Source organism: Scaptodrosophila lebanonensis, unplaced genomic scaffold (genome assembly GCF_003285725.1).
Source record: "Scaptodrosophila lebanonensis strain 11010-0011.00,11010-0021.00 unplaced genomic scaffold, SlebRS2 tig00000089-arrow-pilon, whole genome shotgun sequence".
Taxonomy (NCBI): Eukaryota; Metazoa; Arthropoda; class Insecta; order Diptera; family Drosophilidae; genus Scaptodrosophila; species Scaptodrosophila lebanonensis.
In genome coordinates this window covers 371,016-382,004 of record NW_022060565.1, presented here as the reverse complement: position 1 = coordinate 382,004, position 10,989 = coordinate 371,016, and the positions used below count along the sequence as shown (strand labels likewise).

General features: G+C 35.0%; 4 protein-coding genes across 4 annotated transcripts; 3 read left to right on the top strand and 1 right to left on the bottom strand.

Annotated features, from left to right (window-relative positions):
* Positions 1–81: 81 nt before the first annotated feature.
* On the bottom strand, positions 82–1,635 carry LOC115626726 (40S ribosomal protein S14a). Its single transcript, XM_030522172.1, has 3 exons — positions 1,572–1,635; positions 546–813; positions 82–470 (listed from the first exon to the last, which is right to left on the bottom strand). Exons 2-3 carry the CDS (start codon positions 780–782, stop codon positions 252–254), a joined length of 456 nt encoding a protein of 151 aa, XP_030378032.1. The 5' UTR covers positions 783–813; positions 1,572–1,635; the 3' UTR covers positions 82–251.
* Positions 1,636–2,251: 616 nt separating this feature from the next.
* LOC115626836 (dehydrodolichyl diphosphate synthase complex subunit DHDDS) lies at positions 2,252–3,359 on the top strand. The gene is made up of 2 exons (XM_030522320.1): positions 2,252–3,000; positions 3,059–3,359. Exons 1-2 carry the CDS (start codon positions 2,317–2,319, stop codon positions 3,302–3,304), a joined length of 930 nt encoding a protein of 309 aa, XP_030378180.1. The 5' UTR covers positions 2,252–2,316; the 3' UTR covers positions 3,305–3,359.
* A 421-nt stretch (positions 3,360–3,780) lies between these two features.
* Positions 3,781–4,901, top strand: LOC115626825 (NFU1 iron-sulfur cluster scaffold homolog, mitochondrial-like). Its single transcript, XM_030522305.1, has 3 exons — positions 3,781–3,913; positions 3,969–4,225; positions 4,294–4,901. Exons 1-3 carry the CDS (start codon positions 3,846–3,848, stop codon positions 4,812–4,814), a joined length of 846 nt encoding a protein of 281 aa, XP_030378165.1. The 5' UTR covers positions 3,781–3,845; the 3' UTR covers positions 4,815–4,901.
* Positions 4,902–5,043: 142 nt separating this feature from the next.
* Positions 5,044–6,278, top strand: LOC115626823 (synaptobrevin homolog YKT6). Its single transcript, XM_030522303.1, has 2 exons — positions 5,044–5,450; positions 5,547–6,278. The coding sequence occupies exons 1-2, from the start codon at positions 5,326–5,328 to the stop codon at positions 6,019–6,021; spliced, it is 600 nt and encodes a 199-aa protein (XP_030378163.1). The 5' UTR covers positions 5,044–5,325; the 3' UTR covers positions 6,022–6,278.
* The last annotated feature ends 4,711 nt before the right edge of the window (positions 6,279–10,989 follow it).

The following is a 10,989-nucleotide window of genomic DNA, read 5'->3' as shown; positions in this document are numbered from 1 at the left end:
ACCAGATATGCCCCATGCCCTGCGTCCAAGCACCCATATAGAGCAAATCAAATTGCTGTAACAATTAAACTTGCGCTGGTATTAACATTTCCAGTTTTTATTACTACACAAATGTATTTATATGAAAAAAAAATTAGCGCATTGGATTTTTGTTGTGTAAAATCGACAAACTCCTCGTTTTAATTATTAAAACGTTACGTCAAGAACCATACAAGTAGACGTCGATTTCGGCGAAACGCTTTATGAAGCGCTTACAAACGGCGACCACGACGACCGCCCTTCCTGCGTGTGGAATCTGAGGGGATGGGTGTCACATCCTCAATGCGACCAATCTTCATCGACGAACGAGCCAGAGCGCGTAGGGCAGATTGGGCGCCTGGCCCAGGGGTCTTGGTCTTGTTGCCACCGGTGGCACGCAATTTGATGTGAAGGGCAGTAATTCCAAGGGTCTTGCACTTCTCAGCAACATCCTAAGCAGGAAAGAACGGACATCGGTTTAATACAAAATGTGAAAATAAGGCATTGTTCAAAAGTTTGGATCTTACCTGGGCAGCCAACATAGCAGCGTAAGGGGAAGCCTCATCACGATCAGCCTTGACCTTCATGCCGCCAGTGACGCGAGCAATGGTTTCGCGACCAGATAAGTCGGTAACATGCACGAATGTGTCGTTGAAGCTAGCATAGATGTGGGCAACTCCAAAGACGTTCTCGCCATCGCGCACTTGTGGTCCAAGCTGAACCTGCACTTCTTCTTTTTGGGTTTTAGCCTTCCTGGGAGCCATACTGCAGCAATTAGTTCTTGTAACTCAGCAACTGAAAAACAAACCGATACAAATACAAGCTTTATTTGAAGCATTCCAATGACCACTATTCATAAAATATTTGCTACACAAAAAAAAAAAAAATTGCAACACCAAACGGTTTTAAGACATCGAGTATGTATAAGCGTCTAAGTTTCTTCTATTTGAGCTGCTTAGGGATTTGGTTACACTTCGCTCTGGCGATCATAGAAACGGGGCCATAAACTGCCGAATTGTTCACAAAATTATAAGACAAAGTTGCAAAACCAATTTTCTGATCCTTTCGCATGCAATATCGCACAAAAACAGAAAATAATTTAGTTAGCTTGGGATATTTCGTTGTTGTTTTTTTAAATTCAACTGTGGCGGCTCCATGGCCTATTACCAAACATTCGAGTGTAAACAAAAAAAAAAACACGCATTTCCACTTATTTATCACTTTACAGATTTTCTTTAATTTTAAGATGCTGAGCAGCAGATACAAATACACTCAGGCACAATAAGCACGTCTTGCGTTGCTTGGAATATGAATGTGGAATTACACACATGTATTAATATGGAGCCTTTCAACAAGATGTACAACTTTGAGGTTAGGGCTATTCAAAAGACACTTTCATTTGCTACACACGTGCAGAACTTTTCGTTCACAACTTTCCACTTTTTTATTTGTTAACGCTGTTAATTTGTGTCGAATATGCACTGCATTTATTTCCTATAATTGCCTTTCACATTGTGCACATATTTGTGCAAATTTACAAAAAAAACACGTACCTCTGCTCTTGCCGACGTTTTGTGAAAGAAAGAACGCTAGTGCAGGCACGTTTATATATTAGAGCTGCAAAACAATTGCTGGCACTATCGATAGTATCCATGTTTTTAAACCAATATCGATTGCTTTTCAGCTCCAATCCAATGTCTTTTTTTTGTCGAAACAATTTTAATTTTTAAAGAGTTGGCCCCTACACTATTATTGTACGATTAAATAGCTTTTTTCTACATACATAATAATTACTACTTAATATTTGATTTACCTAATGAGCATAAAAAGTGTGTTCATTGCTAACTTGGCGCCCACCGCTAATTAATAACGAAACCCCAAAAAGCAACTCTGTCTATTCTTCAAATACAACTTTTTGAGTTGCATCGTCTAAACAGTTTTAATTTCAATCCATAACTAAATATCACGAGTCTTAAAATACATACATATATATTTTTTGGCTCTGCAAATAATTTTATATGATATGTTAAGATATTTGATCGAACCTTGCCAAATCGATTTCAGTAATTTCGATCGAAATAGAATCAACAAGACTGAATATTGGTGATGGCCAATTGATACAATGCAGATGAACTAAACTTACTAAATCCAAACAGCTCCTTTTTATCGATAGGTGGCAACCCATCTGGGACTAACGTAATACTAATTATTGAGCGAACTCATGATTCACCGAAATACAAACTTTATATTTTGAAAAAGAAAATAAATAAAACTACGTTCGTCAAGTCATCAAAACAAATGTCGTGGGTCTCCGACTATGAATATACGTTCCTGCAAAGGCAAACGCTGCGTGTGTTACGAATATGTCGGCACATACCACACCACGTCGCATTTGTAATGGATGGAAACAGACGCTTCGCAAAGTCAAAAGATATAGATAAGATTGAGGGTCATTCTCGAGGCTTTGAAAAGCTGGCTGACTGCCTTAATTGGTGTTTGGAGATTGGCATACGCGAGGTAACTACATTTGCCTTCAGCATAGAAAACTTTAAGCGTTCCACTGATGAGGTGGAGGGCTTGTTCAATTTGGCAAGAGAAAAGTTTTCTAAATTACTGGAGGAGTCGGATCGTTTGAATGAGCACGGTATTCGCATTCGAGTAATAGGCAGTATTGAGCTGTTACCCCAGGATCTGCAGAAACTTATCGCGACGGCTATGTTACGTACGGAGCGCAATGACAAGCTCTTTTTGAACATCGCCTTCTCTTACACATCCCGTGATGAAATTACACAAGCAGTCGAGACCGTTCTCAATCATGAACGACATTTGGAAGAAATAGGTGATAACGAAGATAGACTCTTGTCCCAAGACATTAACGAACGACTCCTTGAAGAGTGTTTGTATACACGCCATTCATCACCGCCGGATTTGGTGTTCCGCACTTCTGGTGAGACTAGGTTAAGTGACTTTTTAATGTGGCAGGTTAGTAGTTTGCGAAATATTCATATAATAACTAATCTTTATAAGACTGAATTTCTAGCTGAGCTCCTCGGTCTTGTACTTTACTAATGTTTTGTGGCCTCAAATAACAATTTGGAACTTTTTTGCGAGCATATTTGTCTATCAACGTGCCAGTTGTCGTCTCGAGGCGTTTAGAGGAAAGGAGCGCATTCGCAGCGCCAAGTTAGCCAAAATAAGTGACTTCTATAGTTCAAGGGTGCAAACATTCCTGCAAAAATTGGATATATTCCGTAGAAAAGAGCTGATAAAGTTAGCCTCTAATTAACACAATAAACAAAGACCTGCCTACATGTGGATATACATATATTTGGAAACCGAAAGCTAGTAATTTGTTTCTTTTCTATGCAAACTTAATGACTTTATTCCGGTTGTCTTCAATTATACATCTTTGCAAACGTAATTACGTGTGTATTAAATGGGAGGCGTATGTATTTCCAGCTGGTTACTACACAGCTGCCAAACTATCGATAATTTTATTTTTGGGACCCCATCGATATATTTTTTAAACAATCGATATAGGGCCAAATTATTGTCTATTGAAATAAAGCTTTGAGTGCATTTCTTCAATATAAAAAGTGTACAAAATTTTTGACTGTTCGCTTCTATATGAAACTATTTGTTTTTAATTAAATGGAAATATGTGTCTTAAAAACGTTTTTTTAATAAGACCCATATCTAAAATGATTACTTACAGTAATTTTAAATTATCGACCGAGCTGCCTGAATTGACGGCAAACTGACAGATCTTTTTTAAGCTAAGTGGCAACAGCTATTGCACAGCTGATTACAAACAACCAATTGTAATAATGTCGAAAATATTTGGATTTGCAGCAAAAAATACTTTGCGTAATACTCGCTATGGAGCGACTCAAATGTAAGTATCCCTGCCAAATGAAATTATTCGTATATTAATGCAATTTTGCATATAGTGGTCAACATGCGACTCGAACCTACATGGCCATGGGGACCCCAATATCGCATAATGCGCCATTTCTGATAACCCAAAGCCTACTTCAACAGCCGGCTATTACACCATTGAGCATGATTGGAAAACGCAACATGTTCATACAGACACAGGATACACCGAACCCAGACAGCTTGAAGTTTTTGCCTGGTGTTGAGGTACTCGGCAAGGGTAATACATATGATTTTCCAACTGGCTCGAGTGCTCATTGCAGTCCCCTAGGTAAGCAAAGTTTCGGGTTTGATTTCGAGATGTGCATATGTATGTATTTAAAACGTTTTCTCTCATAGCCAAGCTTTTGTTTCGTGTCGAAGGCGTGCGTGCTGTTTTCTTTGGAGCCGATTTCATAACAATTTCAAAAGAGGAGAGCGCCGAGTGGAGTCTCATTAAGCCAGAGGTGTTTGCTGTCGTCATGGATTTCTTTGCCAGTGGCTTGCCCATTTTACACGAAGCTCGTCCCAATGCCGATACAGAAATTTCGGATGATGACGACGAAACGGTTATGATGATCAAGGAGCTGTTGGACACACGTATTCGCCCAACAGTACAAGAGGATGGTGGTGATATTGTTTTCATGGGCTACGAAAATGGTGTAGTCAAGTTAAAAATGCAGGGTTCATGTTCATCGTGTCCAAGCTCTATTGTAACACTGAAAAACGGTGTGCAGAACATGTTACAATTCTATATACCCGAAGTTGAATCGGTGGAGCAAGTTTTTGATGATGCTGACAGAATGGTGGATAAGGAATTTGAACGTTTTGAAAAGAGCTTGAAACAGAAAGAACCAGCCGATGTTTCCGCAAGCAAATAGTTTACTTTAATTGACTAAATTATGCGTTACTATACTTAGTATGTTGTTAAATATATTAATTAAAATGTTATCTTGATGCTAACCTTATTTGTTTGTTTTTATTTAAATTTGGACTTGAAAAGCGAATGGCAACACTACTGCTAATGTCATTTCTATTGTGAATGGCAAGGAAAATATGTAAAAAAGAACAATGAAGAAGAAGACGCAGTACGAACACATACCCACATAAGATGACACACACATAAAACATCAAAAACGTAGAAATTTGTAATTTTGAAATCGCAACACAAATTTAATTGCCAAAACGTCTTTAATTAAAAAGAAGTGTTAATTATACCAATAGCTTACCTGGAACGACGATCCACTTTAATCAAGCAAGACACTCAAGACGCTGACCATCAAACAAACGTCAGAGACTCCGACACCGTGACCTGACGAGAAGGCGACGACGACTATCAGAGTGGGGAGAAGTTTCGAAACGCCAGCAGCTGGACAAGGCATATCGTTAAATATGGTCAAGCTATTCGCATTGAGTGTCTTCTATAAAGGTGAAAGTGAGGCCCGTCTTTTAAAGACCACATCAGACCTACAGTCCTTTTCCTTCTTTCAACGTGGCACCGTCAATGAGTTCATGTCGTAAGTATTTGCGACGGCGCAAACCACCTGCCCATCCGCACCCTAGCAATGGCATACATACAAACGTATATTGAATGAATGCATTTTTTCTTTCAGCTTTGCCTCGAAAACAATTGTGGAACGTACACCTCAAGCACTGCGACAGTCAATCAAACAGGATACTTATATGTGCCATGTTTATGTACGGGCTGATAATTTAGCTGGTGTGCTTATTGCCGATCATGAATATCCCCAGCGAGTGGCCCATACGCTAGTCACAAAAATACTCGACGATTTTACAGCCAAAGTGTCAGCCGACCAGTGGCCGAATGGTACTGAGGTGTCCATTGCATTTGATTCGTTACCCATATTTCTGGCTAGATATCAAGATCCCAAAGAAGCTGACCCATTGACAAAAATGCAAAATGATTTGGACGAGACGAAAATTATATTAAAGAATACAATTGAAGCGGTGTTAGAACGTGGCGAAAAGCTAGACGATATGGTCGTCAAATCCGAGAAGCTTTCAATGCAGAGCAAGGCGTTCTATAAGACAGCGAAAAAGACAAATTCGTGTTGCAGTTTTACTTAAAAATCTCAACGGTTACACCGCAGCTACAAAATACAAAACAACACATACAAACCACCATAAACAGAAAAAACTATTAGATACAAATCAATTGCAAGTGTTTGGCGTTGGCTTCGAATTTGTACTGTTTTCATAATATAATTAGTTAATTTTATATGATACAAATTACTATGTATGTATATGTGTGTACGTGCTCTGGCATCCGAAATATGTTTATAAAATTAATATTAATTATACGCATACTTTATTATCCATATAAATGTGTCTATATTCTACTCTATTTTTATTTTGCCCTCAATACGAAGACGATACATTGGCGTAGACAACAACGGCGGTTAAACCAATCACCACATACTTAGCTCCTTGGCTGTATTTGTGTGTTCAATAAAAAGTATTATATAAACTAACAGATGTCGAATTGGCTTTGTACTGACAATTTAACGGTTATTTGCTTATCAGTCACACAACTAGTATAAAATGCATTCACAATTACAATGTGAGATCCACACTTTGAATGCACGACATTCAGAATAACCTCTCCCTTTACCAGCAGCAATAAAGATGTTCAGAAGAACCGTAACAGTTTTGTCGCATTCGCAATTTTATTTGAAAGTCATGCTTGAACCGATTTCTAAGGACCGTTGCAACCTGCAATGGAAATAATAAAACACTTGCAAAAGTTGTTGAAAAGTTTTTGTTTTATTACATTATAGATATCTTTTTCATTCGCATCGTAAACATATTTATGTGTGCCCAAAACATTTGTTTTGTTGCCTTGTTTTTGTTTTTATTTTTATACCGATTCCAACATTAAAAGTTAGGGGATGGATGGAACAACATGCCGATTGAGTTGCTCGCATCATTTTGGTTACTTAGTAAGAGAATTCTGTGTATTTATTTGTGTGTGTGTGTGTAGCTTAATATACGATAAATTTGATTAAATGTAGTTTAGTTTTCTCCATTGAACTTGAACTTGATTTTGCATATCTATGCATACGCATATTATTTTTGCGTCACAAGATGTGTAGTTTTTTTTGTTTTTTTTTTATTATTATAATAATAATGTTTAAATATGTGTGTACTTAAAAGTATTAAACATACATTCCATTATGTTTTATGTTTCATAATTATGTATAAATTTATATTTCATCATACATGTTGTCCACTGCGCACGTTGCCTTGCATTTTTGTTTGCTGTTTTTTTTTTTCGTTTTTAATATGTTTTTTGTTTGCTTCAAACTTTCTTCATTCACAAGTTTGCATGTCTTTGCCGTTAATTTAGTTTGCTTCACATCATAGTTCAAACAATTTGCAATTTTTAAATTAATTAATATACATACATGTCCCATATATGTATGTACATACATGTGTATGTATAAATGAATATTTATAGTATATGTGGGTGTGTGTTGTATATCAATATACATATATTTATATGCCTATGTATGTCTAAATGCACGCTCGTTCGAAATGGCTAAGAACTGTTTGTTTACTAACATTTTGCATGATCAACATCATCAACACAACAAATATAAAACAAGTAAATCAGGAGAATTTCGTATGTGTATTTAAAACTAGTTTGTATAAATTGTTGGCTTGCTTTCAATTTTTATAAATATGTATGTAAGTATGCATGTTAGTTAGTTGTATATGCGCTTGTAGTTTTACAATCCCGACCAAAATGCATTTGTGGCCGTGCATTTGTGGAAATACAATGACAATGAGAATGCCATATATATATGTATACTACATATGCATATATATGTATGTTATGTATGTTTCATAAACTTGTCTAAGCTTATGCATAGCATCACATTTATAATTCGTATTTCTACAACTACACTTTATCGTGTTGGTATCACAATGGGTTTTGGTTTACATTCATAATTCGTTTCATAACATTTTTTTGTTTTTGCTTCTTTAAATGTTCTTGTTACTGTTATTATTATTGTTGTTGTTTATTGTTAATAGCTTAGTATAAAGTGGCCAAAAACAAATTTCGCTTAAAACTTACTAGAGAGGCTGCTGACGAAATGCTTTGCTTTTGAGCAATCAATCATCTTTCTAATGCGCCAATTCACAATAGAATGCAATTTGGATTAAGAAACTTCAATTTGTTACTGTTACTGTTTTTTTATATATATATATATATATTTTAAATCATTAATCATGAGTGTGTATGTGTGTGTGTATGTGTTTGTGTGTGTGGGTGTGTGCACAACCCTTAGAAGCTGCTTTCTAGCTTTGGAGCTTTTAAGTATGCATCATTCATCATGTATATATTGTAAGTAGTATATAGTAGTAGAAAAATAAAATCAAAATTCTAAATGCATTTCCATCTTTCAATTTTACACTTCAAATTTAAATGACTATAAATTTTTGTTCCTTACTATCTTTTTTTGTAGTTATTGGCCTTGTGTACATACATACATAAGAATGAATATACCATACGTATGTATAGTTGGATAATATTCATATACATATACCCGTACTATATAGTTGCTTGAAAATAATTAATTCAAAAACTCATTTCAAAAAAGTATAAAGGATCGCATTCAACGAATATATAGAATTAAGAATTAAAACAAAGAAACTGCCTACAATAGGTTTAAAGGCTTTTGTTGTTGTTGCGTTTTTAAAACAAACGTTTAACGTTACGTTACGTCACGCAAAACGTTACGTACGTATCGTTTTTGTCGTGGTTTTTTTTTTCTTTTTCAAAAGTTGCATATTCTGCTTCATACTTTCAAAAATATACAAATATATATCGTTGTATACACATGGTATGTATAAGTATGTATATTTGTATAAATAAATATATATATATACACATATATATTTATATAATAAAGTGAGAGACAGAGAGTGCCAGCCAGCAAGCACAAAAAGTTTGCTGTCAAGAATTTTTTGGTTGTTCTTATTTCAGTTAAATTTGCTTGTTACGCTTAAATTTCCTCTTTACTATGTGTGTGTGTGTGTGAATGTGTATTGGTGTCCGTGTGTATATATATATATATCTTTGAGTGTACACAACAACTTAAAATACAAATATATCGCGTTTATAGTTTTATTTCTTAAAAAAAGAATGTATGCCTCATATCATCCATTACATCAATACATTACATAGCCTTCGTCTAAAATTTTCCATTAACGAGGAGGAGCTCGTTATCGTTATTGCTAGCGATATCGAATTCAGTTCTGATCTCGTCGTCACAGTCATTAACAAGTACATATACACATATACATATATATGAGCGGCCCAGCTCAGTTTTCTTTGTTTTTCTTTCGTTATTATTTTTTTTTGTTGGATAATTCCTGTTTTTTGCTTTCTTGAGGGGGGCGGCGGGCATTCATAATTTTCATCATACTATGCATGTGTGTGTATGTGTGTATGTATGTATTTGCTTCTTGTAATTATGTTATTAATTAGTATTTTTTATAAGTCTATCACATCATCACAATTCGGTTGCATCAAAAAAATGCCCAGGCGGCGGCTCGCGGGGGCGAACGAGGAAAACACCCCGATGTGCATATTTCGGCGGGGTGGCGACGTCGCCTGCACAGCCCGGGGGGTCATCTTTTTGTTTTACTTAGTAACATTGTGTATACACATATATAAAAAATAATAATAATAATAGTTCAGTTTCCTCATTTTTAGCTTTAATTTACGTCTATATATATACACATATATATGCATATACAATATATATGTTTAATAAAAAATAAAGAATTAAAAAAAAAAACGAAAGTCCAAACATCTTCTAAGGCAAAAAAAAGTAGGATGTGCTCTGATATTCAAAAGTTTAGTTCAGTATTAAAATTATTAAAATAAACAAGTTATAGCTCTGCTAATGATTTTCAGTTTCAGTTTCTGCCTTATATGGTATATATAACAATTTGTTTTTCTTTTGCTTCAAAAAAAGAGATCCTTGCTTGATGATGTTTTTTTTTATTGTATTTTTAACATTTTTGTTGTTCTAGTTGTGGTTTTCGTTTGGTCTTCATACGTTTTGTGTACTTCTTGCAACTTTAATCTAAAAGTTTTTGATTAAAAAAATATGTTTCATACATATTATGTGAATGCACAGATTCCCTCTTTTCGGTTTATCTATTTGTTTAATTGTTTTTGTACTGTTCTTTTTCATTTTTTTTTGCTATATAGTCGATAATATATATAAAGCATATACATATATTTCGGGCCTCCCGCGAATGGCAATTAAAAAAGTTCTGGCACTGGCACTTGGGCGAAGAGGGGCAGAGGCGAAGTTGTGGGCGGGCGAGAAGGGGCAGGGCTGGGTGGGTGTGTCTACTGCAAACTGCACTGGACAACAACATCATCATTATCAATATTATCGTGGTGTGCAACAACTACAAACTATGCATTAATTATTAAAATTAAACTCAAATTCGCATTTCTTCTCCTAAATATTTGATTGTGGACTACTTGATTGAATGTCTATAACTGGCCGCTTGTTTAACTGATCCACCAGTTATATATATGATTGCATAAATTATATGAAAATTATAAATTTGAAACGACAATAAATTAAAATCTGCTACACTCATATAATTCAGTTTCTTTTTCCCTTTCGCATTACTGTATTATTATTATTATTTTTTGTTGTTCAGCTTAAGTTTTGCATTTTTGACATTATACACTCATTTTGTTGTTATTGCTGTCGTCATTGTCATTGTTCTTGTTGTTGTTATGGATGAATGTGGCGTCTTTTCTTTTTTCATTTTAGTTACTTTTTCATAAATTGAAAATTTTTCCTATGTTTTTTTGGTTTGTTTTTTCCAGTATTTGCATAGAACTTTTGAAAAAATAGTTTTTGTTTTGCGTGTGGGTTTGTGTGTGTCTATATAGAGAGAAAACAACAAAATGTTCACGGTGTTTTTTTTTTTTTAATAATAGTTTAAAAAAAATTAAAACAAAAATCAATTGAAATAAACAAAACTTCAAAACATTAA

What these genes read in the sequence shown, in the direction of transcription:
- LOC115626726 (XM_030522172.1), bottom strand. Translation starts at nt 782, where the DNA reads ATGGCTCCCAGGAAGGCTAAAACCCAAAAAGAAGAAGTGCAGGTTCAG. An exon ending in CTGCTATGTTGGCTGCCCAG is followed by an intron (nt 471 to 545) that starts GTAAGATCCAAA and finishes TTTCCTGCTTAG; the next exon opens with GATGTTGCTGAGAAGTGCAA.
- LOC115626836 (XM_030522320.1), top strand. Translation starts at nt 2,317, where the DNA reads ATGTCGTGGGTCTCCGACTATGAATATACGTTCCTGCAAAGGCAAACG. An exon ending in GTGACTTTTTAATGTGGCAG is followed by an intron (nt 3,001 to 3,058) that starts GTTAGTAGTTTG and finishes CTGAATTTCTAG; the next exon opens with CTGAGCTCCTCGGTCTTGTA.
- LOC115626825 (XM_030522305.1), top strand. Translation starts at nt 3,846, where the DNA reads ATGTCGAAAATATTTGGATTTGCAGCAAAAAATACTTTGCGTAATACT. An exon ending in CGCTATGGAGCGACTCAAAT is followed by an intron (nt 3,914 to 3,968) that starts GTAAGTATCCCT and finishes TTTTGCATATAG; the next exon opens with TGGTCAACATGCGACTCGAA. An exon ending in TGCTCATTGCAGTCCCCTAG is followed by an intron (nt 4,226 to 4,293) that starts GTAAGCAAAGTT and finishes TTTCTCTCATAG; the next exon opens with CCAAGCTTTTGTTTCGTGTC.
- LOC115626823 (XM_030522303.1), top strand. Translation starts at nt 5,326, where the DNA reads ATGGTCAAGCTATTCGCATTGAGTGTCTTCTATAAAGGTGAAAGTGAG. An exon ending in ACCGTCAATGAGTTCATGTC is followed by an intron (nt 5,451 to 5,546) that starts GTAAGTATTTGC and finishes TTTTTCTTTCAG; the next exon opens with CTTTGCCTCGAAAACAATTG.